The sequence below is a fragment of the Salmo salar genome, chromosome 22 (genome assembly GCF_965601325.2).
Source record: "Salmo salar chromosome 22, fSalSal1, whole genome shotgun sequence".
Taxonomy (NCBI): domain Eukaryota; kingdom Metazoa; phylum Chordata; class Actinopteri; order Salmoniformes; family Salmonidae; genus Salmo; species Salmo salar.
In genome coordinates, this window is record NC_138312.1 from 22158533 (window position 1) to 22178714 (window position 20182).

Sequence of the window (20182 nt, forward strand, 5' to 3'; positions counted from 1 at the left end):
AGTCCCTCCTGCAGCAAAGCACCCCCACAACATGATGCTGCCACCCCCATGCTTCACTGTTGGGATGGTGTTCTTCGGTTTGCAAGCCTCCCCCTTTTTCCTCCAAACATAACGATGGTCATTATGGCCAAACAGTTCTATTTTTGTTTCATCAGACCAGAGGACATTTCTCCAAAAAGTATGATCTTTGTCCCCATGTGCAGTTGCAAACCGTAGTCTGGCTTTTTTATGGTGGTTTTGGCGCAATGGCTTCTTCCTTGCTGAGCGGCCTTTCAAGTTATGTCGATATAGGACTCATTTTACTGTGGATATAGATACTTTTGTACCTGTTTCCTCCAGCATTTTCACAAGGTCCTTTGCTGTTTTTCTGGGATTGATTTGCACTTTTCGCACCAAAGTACGTTCATCTCTAGGAGACAGAACGTGTCTCCTTCCTGGGCGGTATGGCAGCTGCGTGGTCCCATGGTGTTTATACTTGAGTACCTTCAGGTGTTTGGAAATTGCTCCGACGGATGAACCAGACTTGTGGAGGTCTACAATTTTTTTTTGCTGAGGTCTTGGCTGATTTATTTTGATTTTCCATGATGTCAAGCAAAGAGGCACTGAGTTTGAAGGTAGGCCTTGAAATACATCCACAGGTACACCTCCAATTTACTCAAATTATGTCAATTAGCCTATCAGAAGCTTCTAAAGCCATGACATCATTTTCTGGAATTTTCCAAGCTGTTTAAAGGCACAGTCAGCTTAGTGTTTGTAAACTTCTGACCCACTGGAATTGTGATACAGTGAATTATACATGAAATAATCTGTCTGTAAACAATTGTTGGAAAAATTACTTGTGTCATGCACAAAGTAGATGTCCTAACCGACGTGCCAAAACTATAGTTTGTTAACAAGAAATTTGTGGAGTGGTTGAAAAACGAGTTTTAATAACTTAAACATAAGTGTAAACTTCGGACTTCAACTTCAACTTCGACTTCAACTGTATCTAGAACTTAAAAGACAGAGTGATGCAACACATGCAGGAAAGCAGCAGGAAGCTACATCAAAACGAACAAAGGAGAGGTGAGAGTGATTGCAGCGCCGTCTACTCTTCCATTCACTATGCTATGTTAAATATTTCACCAATATTTCACCAAGACAAATGAAAGAATGGGTTATTAATGTCCCTCAGCTTATGTTTCGTATAGGTGAACTAAGTTCACAGCTTTCATCTCAAGCAGAGTCATTAATGATTCACAGTCTCAATCTGGTCCTTGTTTTATCCACTTCTTCACAAAACGGGGTAAAAATAGCGAAAGGGAGATTTCCCAGGGAGTGTGATGGTGGAGAGTAATCAGGGAGACGGAGCTCATCTTAGTGAATGTTCTGTCCTAACTGTGCCTGTGGGAACCCCTCTAAACGCTTGTTTAGTGAGACATACGGCGAGCTGGGCTGAACGAATGTTTCATCCACAGGCACCAAATGGGAAATCACACACTCAAACATGTGTATGAACACACACACACCTACTGTATGAACGCACACACTTACTTACACGCACGCACACAAACACAAGTACGTGCACATGCGCGGGCACGTGCGCACACACACACAGAGCGAATGTTTCATACAGCCAACTTAAGGGAAATGGCAGTCTATACTTTTAGATCTTAGTCTAAATGATAACGGTACTTCATAGGACATGCTGTACCCCCCTCTGTGTCCTGCTCATTTAATATTGACATACACGCCAGAGAGGAATATTTAAGTATGCAAATGCCGCTAATCATATCCTTACAGTAGACACAACATATGGAAATAAAAGGAGGTTCAAGATGTCAAACAGCTTCCTGAAACAATGTATTAAGCAAAATTGACTAAAAAAACGGTGGCTTTGAAAAATAATAGTTGGAAATACAATGGAGTAAAATACCGTGGTGTGTGGTATGTCTCTGGTAGTTAGGTATGTGGTGTGTTTCTCTGCTACTCGTTTTATCATGAGGTTGAAATCCCCAGAGAGAGAGAGATGTCAGGGAGGATTAGAGAGGTGGTGGGGGTGGTGGGGGGTTTCAGTTGAGACAATTAGTGCCATGAGAAGCAGGTTAACCATTATGGTCATATATGGCCATCCCCTCACTGCTGCTCGTTCTCCCATAGGTCTCTGCAGACCCACTGGGGTTGTTGAAGCCCCATACACACTGAGTCATGGCAAACACAATATGATTCAGTCTACTGTATTTACAGCTTTATCTGAGAGAATTAACCAGTAATCTTTAGCTTCATTTCTGCACAAATCAATTTAAAGAAAAAGTATGCCTATTTCAGTCCTCCAAACCCATGATCAAGATACAAACAACCCACAAACAACCCTCTAATCAACATTAGGCTATTCTAGAAACACTGTCTTACAGTCTAATAAAGCCACATACCTGTTGATACCTCTTTAGGAGTTACAATCTGCTGGGGAGAATGTAGAGTACTGAAGTAGGTTCTCAAAGTTAAGACCCTTTTAAGGAGGAGGAGAGTGCTCTTCTGGTGCCTACTTTATAAGCCTGCCCTGTCCATGTTCTGGGAAGTGCTTTGCCATTGGCTTAAATAGGCACATTGGACACAGCTCTCTGTGCCAACGCCCATTGTGAAGGGCAGTCAGTCAGTCCAAATGGATTTGGACGCTGGGGGAAAATCTTGGATATAAGAGGAGATGTTAGATATGGAAGAGGGGGTCTATGAGGGTCAATCTCCATGCCTCTTAAGTTTGATCCACTGGCTGGACAGAGTGAGAGAGAGAGAGATCCAGCACTCCTCTACCCTCCTCCCCTTCCACCCTCCTTTGGTGCATTTGGGCTAAACCAATGACGACAGGGAACTCTCATCAATCGGTTTAAACGCTAAGACGAGTGAGTGCACACAAACACCTGTACACACTCATCACATCATTATGAGGGAATAGTCTGTCCAGTACTGATCACACACTATGCATCACTAACTGATCCTTTGGAAGAACAACACCATAAGAACTATTCATTTACTCTTCAACAGAGCCCATAGAGGTGGCTGGATGTTGAAATAGTGGTCTCATGTGAGGAGATGGGTCATATGCAGTCTCATATGGTGTCTCTACTGTATGTGAGTGGTGTCTGTGCAGGTTGTACATGATTTGTGCCTATAGTATTCCAGTGAAACTCGAGAGGAGCAGAACTATGTGGGACTAGGCTACTCCCCCTTTACCCTGAGTGTCTATTACACTGAGCACAGTCAGAAAGTAAAAGTTTGGTCATCTTCAGTGCTGGGCGCCATGTTGTTGCCGGTAAGCATTCCATTCATCCATTCATGATTCCTGGAGTACTATGGGGATAAAAGGAATGCTCTGATTGGTGCTTACCTGGGATTGGAATGACAGGGATGCTCTCATTGGGCACTACTCTAGGAGAGCTACTGTCTTCCACGTAGAAATGAGCTGTCTGGAAACACCTCCTGAGAGAGAGAGAGAAAGAGAGAGAAAAACGCACACCGTCAGTGACACGTTAGACCTGTGAATAGTGTATCAACAATGACAATCCCCCCAAAGTAAACACAGACGGCGAAGGAAACGCGGAACAGGATCAAGGTGTACTTTGAACTCCAGCAGAGCAGGCGAACATTAGCGTAAACACACAGTCACACACACACTCTCACAGCTCCCGCACCTCTCAGAGAGGTTGGGTTAAATGCGGAAGACACATTTCAGTTGAAGGCATTCAGTTGTACAACTGACTAGGTATCCCCCTTTCCCTTTCCCTTTCCCTTTCCTCACACACAGTCAGAGTGAAGACTCGTAAAAACACTATGAGAATCCATTTGTTTTCAGTTTAAGCATACTGTACAGTGTATGTCTGACGTCAAACGATGATCAAGAGGGCAAAGTACACATAGAAACATGATTTATGGAGGTGTGTCTGGAAAGACATCTAGCTCTAGACTAAGTACCGACTTCACGGAAGTGAACTGTACATAAACATATTGCACTGTACGCTTCAGCAAAGAGCTCTCCTCTAACAGAGATAACAGCTACAATATGGAAACAATGGAAACAGTAAAAAAATAAACTGTTCCTCTCTTTAAAATCTCCAAAGTGAAAGAAAAACTAGCTTACTTATTTCTTCCTCAATGACAGCGAGAACCTCACCACTTAAAAAGAGGATATAGGTGAGAAATAATCTTCGTAGGAGAGAGGAGCATAGGTCTGAGCTTGAACCAGAGGCTATATACCAAATACAGCGTAAAGTCACTGTCCGTGTGTGTCTATGGTCCTATTCCTACCTGTATTTTATGCAGAGTAGATTGCAGAAACTGGTCATCCTAGAGAGTGAAGAAGAGGAGAGACAGAACAGCCTTTGCCAGCGGACGAAGGAGAAGAGAGGAGGAGTAAAGGGAGGAGAGAAGGGGAGGGCTTCCCTGTCCCCTCTGCTCTAACATTTATATTTGAGTCATTTAGCAGACGCTCTTATCTAGAGCAACTAGGTAAGTGCATACATTTTCATACTGGTCCCCCGTAGGAATGGAACCCACAACCCTGGCGTTGCAAGCACCATGCTCTACCAACTGATCCACACAGGACCACAAACAAGCCGGAAGAGCAGCAGCCTCTCTTTCTCTCTGTCTAGTAAGAGTTCCTGGATCCTTCCCCAGTAATTCTCTTGTGTGTTTATAGTCAGGCTCAGGGTTGGTTGACCTAATCTCAGACCAGTCATTACCAGGTTATTACTCAGTGGCGGGCTTACTGTCCACGGGCAGCCAATGTGGTCCCGGTGGGGGAGGGGTTACATGGCAACATGGGGGTTGAGCCATGAGCTCCGCTCCACAATAGGATTAGAATTGCCCAACACTCCCCTCTCACCTCACGCCTCAGACACCTGCTACTGCCCAGGAGACCATGAGCTCAAGCCGCAACCGTTCATCTGTGTATATGGGTGAGTGTGTGTGTATATGAATCGATATTCTATTGTCTCAGATCCCCTGGGCCTCCAGCGTCTGGGGGGATGTCACCATCCAGACGACATCTCTGTAACACCAGGCACTTTATCCCTGACACGCACGCACGCACGCACGCACGCACGCACGCACGCACGCACGCACGCACGCACACACACACACACACACACACACACACACACACACACACACACACACACACACACACACACACACACACACACACACATCTGATCTGCAGGACACACAAAGGTAGGCTCAGCGCCCACTCTGTGCTCAGTTCACCCAGGCAAGGCAGGCTAAGCTGAGTCTAAATGCTAGGTTAACCCAAACAGCCAGCCTCATCTTCCTTAGCTTGCTGCTGCAGCCATGAGCTTTGCCATATGTTCTCCTCAGAGGCCCCCTACAGGCCAGAGCCCTATGAATACCACGGGTAAAGGTTGCCCTCCAGCCACAGATCAAGGATGAGCTTACCCTTCTGAAATCCTACAACCTTAACCATTAGGGTGGAAGCATAAAACTGACCTGAGATCAGTGCCTAGGGGCAGCTTCCTCCTGCTCTGCTGGGTCTCAACGAGGGGCTAATCATTTGGCCATGACTGCGGACCTTTAATGGAGCTGAGGGTGGTGAGAACCAGAAAGGTCACGGCCCTCACTCAGAGGAGAGTGAGGGCCGTGGGTCTTTGGGTCTTTGAACCCAGGCTGGCAGGCTGGCATTAAACACCCATTTCAAGTGCTATGATGAATGAGCTTTGATGATAAAGGCCTGAGGACAGACATTGCTCTATTCAGCATCATAGGAATCATATCAATCTTACAGTAAGAGATATTGGCTGAAAACTAGTGCTCATAACCTCAATGCTATCTAGATTATGCTTTTTGTGTGACAGTATTTGCAGATGGGTGAGTGTGTATGTACGTAAACAAGCTTGCTGTTAAATAAATTCAAATGTACATGCCCTCCACTATGATGGCAGATGCAAAACCCACCGGGAGATCTCTGTGTCAGTTTCTCCTAGTGGCTGCTTGGTGTGTGTATTCTCACCCCTGACCCCCCCATGGCTGAGGCTGCTCTGCTCCAGAGTGGAGCTGTGAAGGGGAGCAGATGGCCGGTAATACCCCTGGGCCTTAACCCATGAAGGGGGCAGCAGGGGTCTACTATAGGGCACTGGTGCTTCTGGGGAGAGCAGGGGAGAGCAGGGACCATAGCCAGCTCACACACTGATAGATGGAGAGAGACCATAGACAATGCTCTGGGGGCTGTTTGAATTAGCACTGGAGTGTACAAATCTCACAATGTCTGTTGACCAGCGCTGTCTGTAGCATTTCACCCTCCTTCAAACTATATCAACACGATCTGGGGAAACATTCTTCCTGACAGGTTTTATTCAGCTATGTGAGTGTGATGTGTCAGTGTTTGTTATGGTACCCACCTCCAGTAGACGAGCACGGCCAGCAGCAGGCTGAGGCAGACGAATGTGAGGGCAGAGACCACCATCAGGGGGATGATCCACTCCATCCTGCCTACCCCGGGGGCACCCTGCCGGGTCAGGTTGGATACGCTTGTTCTCTCTGAAGGAGGGGGAGAGGAGACACAATCAGTCAGAATAACAGCAACATTTACTGGACAATATGGGAATACTGATCCAGTAGTGGAGAGGTAAGGCATGAGGTCAAAGACACATTTAGCCAGAGTTAACTCAGCTTCACAAAGGTACAAACAAGCCACAAACATTGATGTCTTAAAATTAGCTTGCCATCTTATCAACCAAAGACTCATGTTACTGGCCGATTTACCTTGGTAAAGTGCTGACAACATGATCAGACAGAACGTTTTCCCAGAAACCGCCTCTCTATGTAGACTGGTGTGGTACTATTCCATAATACCCAAAAAAGCTTGTGCTGTGAACCTTGAGCCGTGCCTACCAAATAAACAGTAGCCTCTCTTCATACCAAATGCTACCAGTGACGATATATTCCTGTCCTTTCAAAGACAGGTATTCTAAAGTTAGCCACATTACCTGACAAAATCTATCAACACCATCAGCCCCTCAACCTACTGTATCTAGACTGGAGCTTTACACAGACAGCAACAACCCTGGATCACATCCAATAGGCACACACAGGATATATTTTTTTTTAACAACAACAAAAAACAACAAAGATGAATTGATATTGGATACGTTTAGAACATCAACAATCAAAACACCATCTTTTTATGAAGACAAGCCTGGTGCTACATAGCCAGTCTGTCTTACTACACAGATGCTCCACCATATCCCATCAATCCTGAGGCTCTAAAGCCACTGAGCACGCCCCCCTCCCCGCTACTCTGCTACCCTACCTACCCAGGGCTAGTTCTCCTGCGGTGCTGTTCCCGGCCCCCATGGCTTCACTCCGCAGCGGGAGCCCGGGCGGTAGCGGTAGTGGCACAGTGGGTGTAGCCCTGGGAAGCAGAGACAACAGCCCCCTGCACTGCAGCACAGCCAGCCGCTACCACAGCCTCTCTCTCTCTCCCCGCCATCCACACACACCAGGCAGGCAGGGGAACCATGGTGTGCTGCTGTGCTCTTCTCTGCTCTGCTCTCTCCTGTCTGACGCTCACGCTAACACGAGTCGTCCGGAAAAAACAACGCCAGCGGAAGTGCACATGGACGCACACAGCCAGTCACAAACATGCACTGAAGGATACACACACGCACACACACCAATGGTCTACATGACTCTAGTGACTCTACCCACACACTCACACATACAACACTGACACTCCAACGCTCACACACACTACAGACGCTCACGCACACACATGCATAGTGATGCCCCCCCCACACACACACCACACACACACACACACACACACACACACACACACACACACACACACACACACACACACACACACACACACACACACACACACACACACACACACACACACACACACACGCCACACACACACACACCAATGGTCTACATGTCTCTAGTGCCTGGCAGGGAGCTGTTAATGGAGCACAGGGTTTTTTCCCCTGCAGCTGCGACTCTGCTCTGAGCTCATGTCACTGGCTCTGAAAGTAGGCCAGCACTCAGCCTAAAGAGAACACAGAGGAGGGAGAGAAAAGAGGAAGGAGAGAGAGGAGGAATGGGAAACAACAAGGATGGAGAGAGGGAGAGTGAGAAAGACAACGAAAGAGAGAGAAACAGAGGTACAGAGGGAAATACAAGGAAGGAGAGAAAGAGAGGGAGTGGTAAAGACGAGGAGTGGGAAAGCTGGGAGTGGGATAGATGAGGATGTAGAGGGAGTGGGAGTGGGAGAGATGAGGATGTAGAGGGAGTGGGAGTGGGAGAGATGAGGAATTAAAGGGAGTGGTAAAGAAGGAAGGAGAGAGAGTCCTATCCTATAGAAACATGTATCAAACACACATCTTTAAACTGCAGTGGCAGTTTAAATGCTTTAACTGTACCTCCAACAGTCTCTCAGCACGTAGAGAGCTCTCCTGGGCAGATAGGTCACTTTACTGAACTCAACACCTACTGTATGTCATTCAGTATAACCTATGTGTGTAGGTGTTGATGTGGGTGTAAATGGGTATGTGTGGGTATGAAAAAGCCTCCAAACTGAAGCATGGTGTGTCTAATACAAGGCTGTCATATTAATTTCCCCTTTATAGTCATATTATTAAGAATCACATAATGATGAAAGGAACAATACCAAGTGGAGACAGGGAGTACAATTTGGTCTAGAATCCAACCCTGATGCACTTTCATTCTTTTACTCAGATTCAAGATTGATTGAAAAGTACCTACTACAATGAGTGTTCTCACCTGTGTGTATGGAGAAAGGCCAGTGGCTCTTGTTCCCTCCTGTGCTGGGTCTGAGGGTTGGGGAGGGGCTGTCTGGGGCTGGGAACTCTGCCGGGTCATTCCCTGGCTCCATGATAGGGGGCACCACTGTGTCTGCCTCCACCGTGCTCTGTGTGTGTGTCACCAACTGGTCCTCCACAGCACTAGAGGGCGTAGTGCTGCTGTTGTTAGTCTCCCCTTCTTCTCTTCCTTTCTCTTTGGCAGTCGAGGCTGGGGCGGCCGTGGGCGGCTCCTTCACCACCGTGCGGTTCGTCTGCTTCTCTACCTTGTCCGCCACTGTCACTTTCTTCTCTTTCGTCTCCTTCTCTTTCTCCTCCTCATCTTCCGCCTTATCCTCCTCTCCTTCCTTCTCTCCCTCCTCTCCCTCACTTTTTGCACCTTTGTCCCTGTCCTCAGCTCCCTCTCCGTTGTCTTTGGCTGCGTCAGCACTCTGGCCGGCTGCAGGTTCGGTGGTGGGCTGACGAGGGGGGGCAGTGGTGGGATTCTGTCTGGAGGCGGGGGCTTTGGTCGGCCACACAGAGCTAGGGAAGGAGGAGATGACCCCACCACTGAACCCCAGCCCAGCCAGGAGGGTACTGGTCACCACGGACGCCACCGTAGCCTGGCTACCACTGGAGGACGGGCCGATGCCCGTCGCCATGGAGACGAAGGAGAAAGGGAGGCCGGAGGAGGTCCAGGTGGAGGAGCCGGAGCTGATGGGAGCCATGTCAGCTGAAGAGGCCGGAGAGACGGTGGGCTTGAGAAAGAAATAATAGGCGAAAAGGGGTGAGAGGGTAAGAGAAGGAGGGAAAAGAGAGAGAGACATGGCTGAGTTACACAACACCTCACATCATAATGTATCCCTTCCTATTTACTCTTCCCAGCCCCCATGGCTTCACTCTGTAGCGGGAGCCCGGGCAGGAGTGGTAGTGGCACAAATGAGGTAGCCCTGGGAAGCAGAGACAACAGCCCCCTGCACTGCAGCACAGCCAGCTGCTACCACAGCCTCTCTCTCTCTCCCCACCATCCCCACACACCAGGCAGGCAGGGGAACCATGGTGGAAGAATATTTACATGCCTTATTAATCCATCAGTAATCATGTAAATGTAGAACTGTTTCATAATTTGAAAGGAGAAATAAGCCAAGTACATTATAAGCTATCTTATGCTCAATATTAAGATTTCATTGACATTTGTGGACTGAAAAGTAGGCTAATTATGAGTATCTGAGTTACAGTGGATGCATGCTCTCCAGCACAGAGGTTTGATAATGAGACAGTGCTGCTCCCTGCTGGAGAGAGGGAGTACTACAGAGTGTTCACTCAACACTCACCATCCCTGTTTTCACTATCCTTGTTCCTTCAAATATCCTGGTGGTGTTAGCTGAAAGGAGACCATAACATTAAAACGTGTTAACCGATGATAAAACAACATATATTCTACTGTATAGACAGAGTAAAACTGCATTGATTCTAGCTGTGCAACAAATCAACATAGGCATTTAGACAGACAAGAGATGTGTGATGAGGAGGGGGAAGAGCAGAAACAACTCTGGATCACCAAACAAGACAACAAAGGAACAAAACAAGAGACCAAGAGATGTGAGATCAATAGAAACTGAGCGATGCGATGTGACGGAAATACTTACAGATTGTTTTTACAAAAGTGAAAAGAAAGAATGAAGGAAAGAGGGTGATGAGGAGGATGATGACAATGAGGAAGATGAGGAAGAATCACCTCTGAAGAGCATGCTCTGGCTGAAGTCACTGCGCATGTCGTTCATACACACAGCCTGCACCCGGAACAGGTACAGCACGTCAGGAGACACCGGAGTGATGACAGCTTCCTGTAACACACAACCAGGGGACTGTCAGCAATACACAGGAGCACCACACACATCTAGACGTGCACACTGGCACACGCGCATTAAAAGATCAACTGTGTCCCTGTGTTTTTGTCGGGCGAAACAAAAGGAGGATGTGGTTGACACAGCGAGCGTCCATGCTCACACACACATAGTAATCATCTGTGCTCACACACACAGGAGGTGGAATCATATGCAGAACACTTCCCCTAAACCCATGTAGCTAGTAGGCTGTCTGCTATACTGGAGGAGTGTATGAACCATAGAAATTTGATGTGGACTCCTACACTCCTATGGTGTGGACTCCTACACTTAGGGAGGGTGGCAAGAGCACATAGTAAGGCACACCCGCGCGCACGCACACACACACACACACACACACACACACACACACACACACACACACACACACACACACACACACACACACACACACACACACACACACACACACACAGCTATGTCTTACTATACTTGTGAGGACTTTTTGGGGACAAACAATTGATTCTCATTCAAAATCCTATTTTCCCTTACCCTTACCCTAAACCTAACCCTAAACCTAACCACTAACCTGTAACCTTAACCCTAATTCTAACCCTAATAGCCTTTTTACAAGTGAGGACTGGCAAAATATCCTCACTTCTCTGAATTTTAGTTGGTTTATTATTCTTGTGTGGACTTCTGGTACTCACAAGTATAGTAAACTGTGTACACACACACACACACACACACACACACACACACACACACACACACACACACACACACACACACACACACACACACACACACACATACACATACACATACACACACACACACACACACACACACACACACACACACTTTGATGAGTTCTGGCTACCTTCCTGGAGAGGTCACACAGCTTAGCCTAGAATTCTGTCGTGGCTAAAAGGATGACATAACACAGCCTGCCCCCATGACCCCAACACAGCACAGAAGGCAGAGGTCACAAAATGAAGGTTAGAGCGTGGTGGGAAAATATATACTCTCTCTCTCTCTCTCTCTCTCTCTTTCTCTCTCACGCTCTCTCTCTCTCCTTTCCTTCTTTCGGTAGACAACAAACACTGGATTTACCACAGAGTATTGAGTGGTAAGATTGTGGCAACACTAGCAAAAATATATAAAACAACTGAAACCATTTCTAATTAGGATACAATGTAAATCACCCTGGCTGAATATGGGCGGTAGAGACAGGGCTGAATTACACGTCAAATCGTAATGTATCCCTTCCTATTTCCTCTTTATGGTGTACGCGTTCCAAATCACACGCCTGAACTATCCCCATGGCGGGGAGATGGAGGTCCAATCCACCGCTAAATGCATGAGGAATGGCTATTATCATAACTCACATTCTCTTGTGTCCGATCGCCAGGGAGGGCTCGCCGCACAACTAAATCTTACATTAAGTAATGGCGTTTGTTCTCCCCTCACTACCACCACCTCCTCCCTGATTTATGCATGTTCCGCACAGTTTAATTCAGTTAAGGATGTGTCTGCCCTGTTCCCAGGCGGTTATTACAAGTGGAGAGGGCTGTAAAGACCGACGGCAGGCAGCAGGCAGGAAGGCGGGGCTGGAGCAGGGTTGGAGTGGTTTAGTAGGCTTCTCCATGGATTCTAGCGACAGGTTTCATAAAGCCTGGCTGTACCGTGAGCCCCCTAATGGTGGTGGCCAGGGAACAGACAGAGAATACAAATGGAAATGACTATCTGAAAAGAAAAGGAGGAGAGATGGAGGGAGAAAGAGAGAGAGATTGAGTGGGAGGTAAGGGCTGGAGAGAGATAGAGAACGAAAGAGAGAGAGAGAGAAAAGGGAAATAGATGGAGATTGAGAGAAATAATAAAAAAGAGTGAGAGAACAGGAAGAAGTGGCGAGAGGAGGAAGAATGGCTGAGACAAGAGAGGCTGCGGTACATGGGGAGATTAGATTCTGTTAATGATGAAAGAACCACCACGTCTCTCCTCTGTTCTCTCCTCCACTGTCCCTTGTTCTCCCTCCCTCTATCAGCAGGCAGGAATCCCTCCTCATTAAATCCCAGCCCCCAATCGGAACACAATGGCAGGATAGAAAAAATTGCTGTGGGTGTTTAAAATGCCAGTGCTGCTGCTGTTAAATGGCTGGGGACGGCTCTGATCCTTACATTGGTGTTTCATAATGCAAGTTCCAAGGTCAAGCTACCAACAGTGTCACTACAGTAGGTCTCCACACGCAGTCTAACTTGCAGCCAATTTATCATCATTTTTCAGTCTACCTCACCAGTTTCTGCATTACTGTGTGTGGTAGAGTAATTGGGTTGTGTTAATGTAGTCTCACTCATTCACTAACTGTCTTGAAAGTGTGTGTGTCTGTTATAGAGTAACTGACCAGTTTGTGTTAACGGTCAGTAACATTTGTGTGCGTGTGCATGTGTGCGCGCGTGAGTGTGATAAAAACGGACCAGTTTGTTTTGGCTGTCGGTGACGTGTGTCTCCTCATAGGACTCATCGTGTTTGGTCCAGCTGTAGGAGATGAGGAAGGAGATGATTGGCGGGTGGTAGGTGAACTCTGGCCGGGTCCATCGCACCACCAGGGCCGTGCGATTCAGATGCTGCACCTTCATGTTGATGGGAGCACTGCTGCACACTGAGAGAGAGAGAGGGGAGAAAGACAGGTACAGGGAGGGAGTAGGGGGGATGTGGGAGACAAAAGAGAAGGGAAAAAGAAAGAGGTTCTTACACTGTGGTCCCACAACGATCTGGAATGTCAGACAAAGGACTGCCGGAGGACAGGAGAACCCACCACACACGCATGGACACACAGATGTATGCATATTTGCCCCTCACACACACATACAGTACGTGTAGGCACTTGAGATCGATGAAAGAGCGAGAGATGCAATGAACAGAGAGCGAGAGAGATACTGAGGAGAGTGAGAGTGGGGTGTTTGAGGTAGCTCTGTGACTTATGGAGCTGTTCCACCAGACAGCAGCATCCGTCTTAGGGCTAAAACAATACAGGCTCATATATACGTGCCTCCAGGCCTTCCATCTAGGTTTTATATCTCCCTATTCCCTATATATATATGTATGCCTCCATAAATCACATAGTTCATAAGCAGTGTTGTTCCCTCATGTGGCCACTAGATGTCTCTGTTTGATCAGTAAACAGAGTGCCGAGTCCTCAGCTCTGCAAGGTGTTGCACGCGTCAAAGGCAGCTCCATGGCTCTGCAGTCTCCACAACAGAGGGGTTCATTACTGGTCATGCCAGAAAGCTGAAAACATCACTTCAATAATCAAACCCTGTTTTATTCACAGGGAAATCTACCGGAGATCTGCTTTATTTGTCCCAGAACTCCCTGACCTGAACAGACGTCATTCCACCCATTGAAGACAGACAGACTAGACAAAAGAACCAAATGCTGCGTACATTTCTATCATCAACTTTATTATTAATAATAGTCCGAGGATGAATTCAACACACTGTCTAAACAAACAGCCTTGATATGTATGAGTACATTCACTGTTATTGTGGAATGATAAAGCAGGCTCATAAGAATAGCCTATTATGAGTTGTGTGTGACTAAATTCATTAGTCATAAATAGCAGCAATGCGGTCATCCAATAATATCCTGATGAATAGCGGCTGTGGTTTGGCATTATTAAAGTGATTAGTCTCTCCCCCTGTACTGTCGCCTGGCTGGCTGAGCCAATGGAACCTGTTTGACCTCCACACACACGGTGTCCTCTAGATAACATCCAGCTGTGGTGGGTCAGCCTGCACTGTCACTCAGCACGTGAGAGAGAGAGAGAGAGAGAGAGAGAGAGAGAGAGAGAAATAGAAAGACAAGAGAGAAAGGAGAATATGGGACAGTAGGTAAGGGGGCATCGCTGTGATGAATGGCATAAGAGGATCTCTCCTTCATCCCTCCCAGGCCCCATAGCCCCTCATGACTCCACTCTGATAGCAACAAGATCTCACGGTCTCACTTCAGTATTCAACGTTTGTCCAGAGGGGGGGATAAATGTCAAAACTCGACGATTAAATTTAGCGATTCATTCCGACTGGTTAACGTAAGGGTTAAGGTTTTGGATAGGATTAAAATATATACAGTACTGTGCAAAGGTTTTAAGCAGGTGTGAAAAAATGCTGTAAAGTAAGAATGCTTTCAAAAATAGACATTTTAATAGATTATATTTATCAATTAACAAAATGCAAAGTGAGGGAACAGAAGAAAAATCTACATCAAATCAATATTTGTCGTGACCACCCTTTGCCTTTAAAACAGCATCAATTCTTCGAGGTACACTTGCACACAGTTTTTGAAGGAACTCGGCAGGTAGGTTGGCCCAAACATCTTGGAGAACTAACCACAGTTCTTCTGTGGATTTAGGCAGCCTCAGTTTCTTCTCTCTCTTCATGTAATCCCAGACAGACTCGATGATGTTGAGATCAGTGATCTGTGGGGGCCATACCATCACTTCCAGGACTCCTTGTCCTTCTTTACGCTGAAGATAGTTCTTAATGACTTTCGCTGTATGTTTGGGGTCGTTGTCATGCTGCAGAATAAATTTGGGCCAATCAGAGGCCTCCCTGATGGTATTGCATGATGGATAAGTTTCTACTTGTACTTCTCAGCATTGAGGAGACCATTAATTCTGAACAAATCCCCAACTCCATTTGCAGAAATGCAGCCCCAAACTTGCAAGAAACCTCCACCATGCTTCACTGTTGCCTGCAGACCCTAATTTGCGTACCGCTCTCCAGCCCTTCAGAGAACAAACTGCCTTCTGCTACAGCCAAATATTTCAACTTTTGACTCATCAGTCCAGAGCACCTGCTGCCATTTTTCTGCACCCCAGTTCCTGTGTTTTCGTGCATAGTTGAGTCGCTTGGCCTCGTTTCCACGTCGGAGGTATGGATTTCTGGCCGCAAGTCTTCCATGAAGGCCACTTCTGACCAGACTTCTCCAGACAGTAGATGGGTGTACCAGGGTCCCATGAAGGCCACTTCTGACCAGACTTCTCCAAACAGTAGATGGGTGTACCAGGGTCCCACTGTTTTCTGACAGTTCTGAGCTGATGGCACTGCTGTACATCTTCCGATTGTGAAGGGAAGTAAGCATGATGTGTCTTTCATCTGCTGCAGTAAGTTTCCTTGGCCGACCACTGTGTCTACGGTCCTCAACGTTGCCCATTTCTTTGTGCTTCTTCAAAAGAGCTTGGACAGCACATCTGGAAACCCCTGTCTGCCTTGTAATTTCTGCCTGGGAGAGACCTTGCTGATGCATTATAACTACCTTGTGTCTTGTTGCTGTGCTCAGTCTTGCCATGGTGTATGACGTTTGATAGTAAACTGTCTTCAGCAACCTCACCTTGTTAGCTGAGTTTGGCTGTTCCTCACCCAGTTTATTCCTCCTACACAGCTGTTTCTGTTTCAGTTAATGATTGTGTTTCAACCTACATAGTGAATTGATGATCATTAGCACCTGTCTGGTATAATTGTTTAATCATACACCTGACTATATGCCTACAAAATCCCTGACTTTGTGCAAGTGTACCTACAAGAATTGATGCTGTTTTGAAGGCAAAGGGTGGTCACACCATATATGGATTTGAATTTGATTTTTCTTCTGTTCACCCACTTTGCATTTAGTACATTGATAAATATAATCTATTAGCATGTATTTTTGAAAGCATTCTTACTTTACAGCATTTTTTTACACCTGCCTAAAACTTTTGCACAGTACTGAATATTTTCTTATGATTACCTAGCACTGGGATTGAACCCGCGATCCTCAGAGCTGTAGCTCACAGTTCAAGCACTTTCTCTATCCCCATCCTCAACACCCTAGCAAGCCGCAAGCCTACTAGGTGGATGGTATTGAAGGCATCTCTTGACGTCCTGGGGACCTGGACAAACGTATAATAATGCTGTGGTCTGGTGTGACCTGGCTGCTGATATATGGGAGATGGCAGCAATAGTACAGCAGAGTGCACATGAAGTTATTTCAGAGCACCTAAATTAATTCTAATTGTGACCATTACTGAGATATTGGGCTCTCCAGGACCTGGTACTGTTTCCTGATTTCCCTTTTTCATTAGCAGCCATTCTACAGGCCAGCAGGCTGGATCCAGGTGAGAGAATAGAATAGCTCCTTGACCAGAGACTTCTAAGTAGTCACTCAGTTCTTCACTGGAGCAGTTCATAGCATACCATTCCCCTTTGAGTTTCAAGGGCAGAGTAAAGAGTAAAGGACTTCCGACACACACACACACACACACACACACACACACACACACACACACACACACACACACACACACACACACACACACACACACACACACACACACACACACACACACACACACACACACACACACACACACACACACACACACACACACACAGGGGAAAGGTAGTGATAGCAAAGGGGACATCATTCTTTCATACTGGCTACCAAAGAGGAGAGGAGGTCTCTTAAGAGATGTGAGAGGCAGTTTAAAGGCGGAAGGTGATCTGTGGCCCTGCGTTTACCTGACCATGCTGGTAGATGAATGGCTAATATGAAGGAGTAAGAGGACAGTGAGAGAGCCAGCTACTTTACTGGAACTTCAAAGAGCTTACTTCAAGATGTATATCACACAACTAAATAATTAGAACATTCCTGAGGGGTCAGAACTGTGTAATAGCTACATGTAACTGCAAAAATAAAGGAAACACGTCAGTAAATGAGGGATACAAAGTGTACTGAAAGCAGACACTTCCACACAGGTGTGGTTCCTGAGTTTATTAAGCAATTAACATCTCATCATGTACAAAAATGCCCAGTTGCCCATTATATGAGCTACCATGGCTAGAAGAAGAGATCTCAGTGACTTTGAAAGAGGGGTCTAAAATGAGCATAGGGGTTTTAATGTGTGTGTGTGTGTGTGTGTGTGTGTGTGTGTGTGTGTGTGTGTGTGTGTGTGTGTGTGTCTCAGTCACCAGATCTCAACAAAATTGAACACTTATGGGAGATTCTGGAGCGGCGCCTGAGACAGTGTTTTCCACCAACATCAACAAACACCAAATGATGGAATTTCTCGTGAAAGAATGGTGTCTCATCCCTCCAGACACTTGTAGAATCTATGCCAAGGCACATTGAAGCTGTTCAAAAACTAACTCAGTGTGTTATGTCAGCTGACCTGCGTTAAATCATGGCTTGCCATCCCTTTGCTTGTTGTCTCTTAAAATCCTAACTACTGTAGGGGGGTTGGGAATAGATCCAACACCAGACCCTCCATCCCCTTCTAAGCCCACTCCAAACCCTTATGTTTGTGGAACAGATCAGTTCTGGGTTAATTCACCCCGGCTAAAGCCACTGGAGCTCATTTCACCCCTTAGGCTTCAATTCCATGCCTCTATTCTTGGAAGGAACGACAGCCATCACACACTCTCCATCCCAATTATCATCTACCCCTCCATCCCTCCATCCCTCCATCCCATCAATCTCCGGGTCACAGCTCGCTGTGCCGCCAATCAATTTCCCACGCCCATAAATGGAAAAAATAATTGTTTGATGGATGATAAAGAAAATCTTCTAAGCTTTTTTTCTGTGGATTAGTGAGTTATTGAAGAGCACATCAATTAATTCTAAATGAATTCTAATTGTGATAATTACTGCAATATTGGGCTCTCCAGGACCTGGTACTGTTTCCTGATTTCCCTTTTTCATTAGCAGCCATTCTACAGGCCAGCAGGCTGGATCCAGGTGAGAGAATAGAATAGCTCCTTGACCAGAGACTTCTAAGTAGTCACTCAGTTCTTCACTGGAGCAGTTCACACAGAGGCTTGCGAAAGTATTCACACCCCTTGGCATTTTTCCTATTTTGTTGCCTTACAACCTGGAATTAAAATGGATTTTTTTTGGGGGTTGTATCATTTGATTTACACAACATGCCTACCACTTTGAAGATGCAAAATATGTTTTATTGTGAAACAAACAAGAAATAAGACAAAAAAAACTGAAAACTTGAGCGTGCATAACTATTCACCCACCCAAAGTCAATACTTTATAGAGCCACCTTTTGGAGCAATTGCAGCTGCAAGTCTCTTGGGGTGTGTCTCTATAAGCTTGGCACAACTAGCCCATTCTTCACGGCAAAACTGCTCCAGCTCCTTCAAGTTGGATGGGTTCCGCTGGTGTACAGCAGTCTTTAAGTCATACCACAGATTCTCAATTGGATTGAGGTCTGGGCTTTGACTAGGCCATTCCAAGATATTTAAATGGTTCCCCTTAAACCACTCAAGTGTTACTTTAGCAATATGCTTAGGGTCATTGTCCTGCTGGAAGGTGAACCTCCGTCCCAGTCTCAAATCTCTGGAAGACTGAAACCGGTTTCCCTCAAGAATTTCCCTGTATTTAGCGCCATCCATCATTCCTTCAATTCTGATCAGTTTCCCAGTCCCTGCAGATGAATGACATCCCCACAGCATAATGCTGCCACCACCGTGCTTCACTGTGGGAATGCTGTTCTCGGGGTGATGAGAGGTGTTGGGTTTTTGCCAGACATAGCGTTTTCCTGGATGGCCAAAAAGCTTTATTGTAGTCTCATCTGACCGGAGTACCTTCTTCCATATGTTTGGGGAGTCTCCCACATGACTTTTGGCAAACACCAAATGTGTTTGCAATTTTTTTTTCTTTAAGCAATGGGTTTTTTCTGTCCACTCTTCCATAAAGCCCAGCTCTGTGGAATGTACAGCTTAAAGTGGTCCTATGGACAGATACTCCAATCTCCGCTGTGAAGCTTTGCATTTCCTTGATGGTTATCTTTGGTGTCTTCGTTGCCTCTCTGATTAATGCCCTCATTGCCTGGTCCGTGAATTTTGGTGGGTGGCCCTCTCTTGGCAGGTTTGTTGTGCTGCCATATTCTTTCAATTTTTCAATAATGGATTTAATGGTGCTCCGTTGGATGTTCAAAGTTTCTGCCATTTTTTTATAATCCAACCCTGATCTGTACTTTTCCACAACTTTGTCCCTGACCTGTTTGGAGAGCTCCTTGCTCTTCATGGTGCCGCTTGCTTGGTGGTTGCAGACTCTGTTGCAGACTCTGGGGCCTTTCAGAACAGGTGTACAGTCGAAGTTGAAGTTTACAAACACTTAGGTTGGAGTCATTAAAACTGTTTTTTCAACCACTCCACAAATGTCTTGTTTACAAACTATAGTTTTGGCAAGTCAGGTTAGGACATCTACTTTGTGCATGACACAAGTAATTTTTCAAACAATTGTTAACAGACAGATTATTTCACTTGTAATTCACTGTAACACAATTCCTGTGGGTCAGAAGTTTACATACAAAAAGTTGACTGTGCCTTTAAACAGCTTGGAAAATTCCAGAAAATGTCATGGCTTTAGAAGCTTCTGATAGGCTAATTGACATCATTTGAGTCAATTGGAGGTGTACCTGTGGATGTATTTCAATGCCTACCTTCAAACTCAGTGCGTCTTTGCTCGACATCATAGGAATATCAAAATAAATCA

At 46.1% G+C, this 20182-nt stretch overlaps 1 protein-coding gene across 1 annotated transcript in view; it reads right to left on the bottom strand.

Annotated features, from left to right (window-relative positions):
* Positions 1-20182, bottom strand: part of LOC106583020 (receptor-type tyrosine-protein phosphatase gamma) — a 287378-nt gene that overhangs the window by 16603 nt on the left and 250593 nt on the right. The window contains exons 9-14 of the mRNA XM_014166758.3: positions 13117-13301; positions 10531-10639; positions 10127-10176; positions 8776-9550; positions 6387-6525; positions 3365-3456 (exon numbers count right to left, since the gene is read on the bottom strand). Of these exons, the coding sequence (XP_014022233.1) occupies positions 3365-3456; positions 6387-6525; positions 8776-9550; positions 10127-10176; positions 10531-10639; positions 13117-13301 (1350 nt within the window). The remainder of the gene's footprint in view (positions 1-3364; positions 3457-6386; positions 6526-8775; positions 9551-10126; positions 10177-10530; positions 10640-13116; positions 13302-20182) is intronic.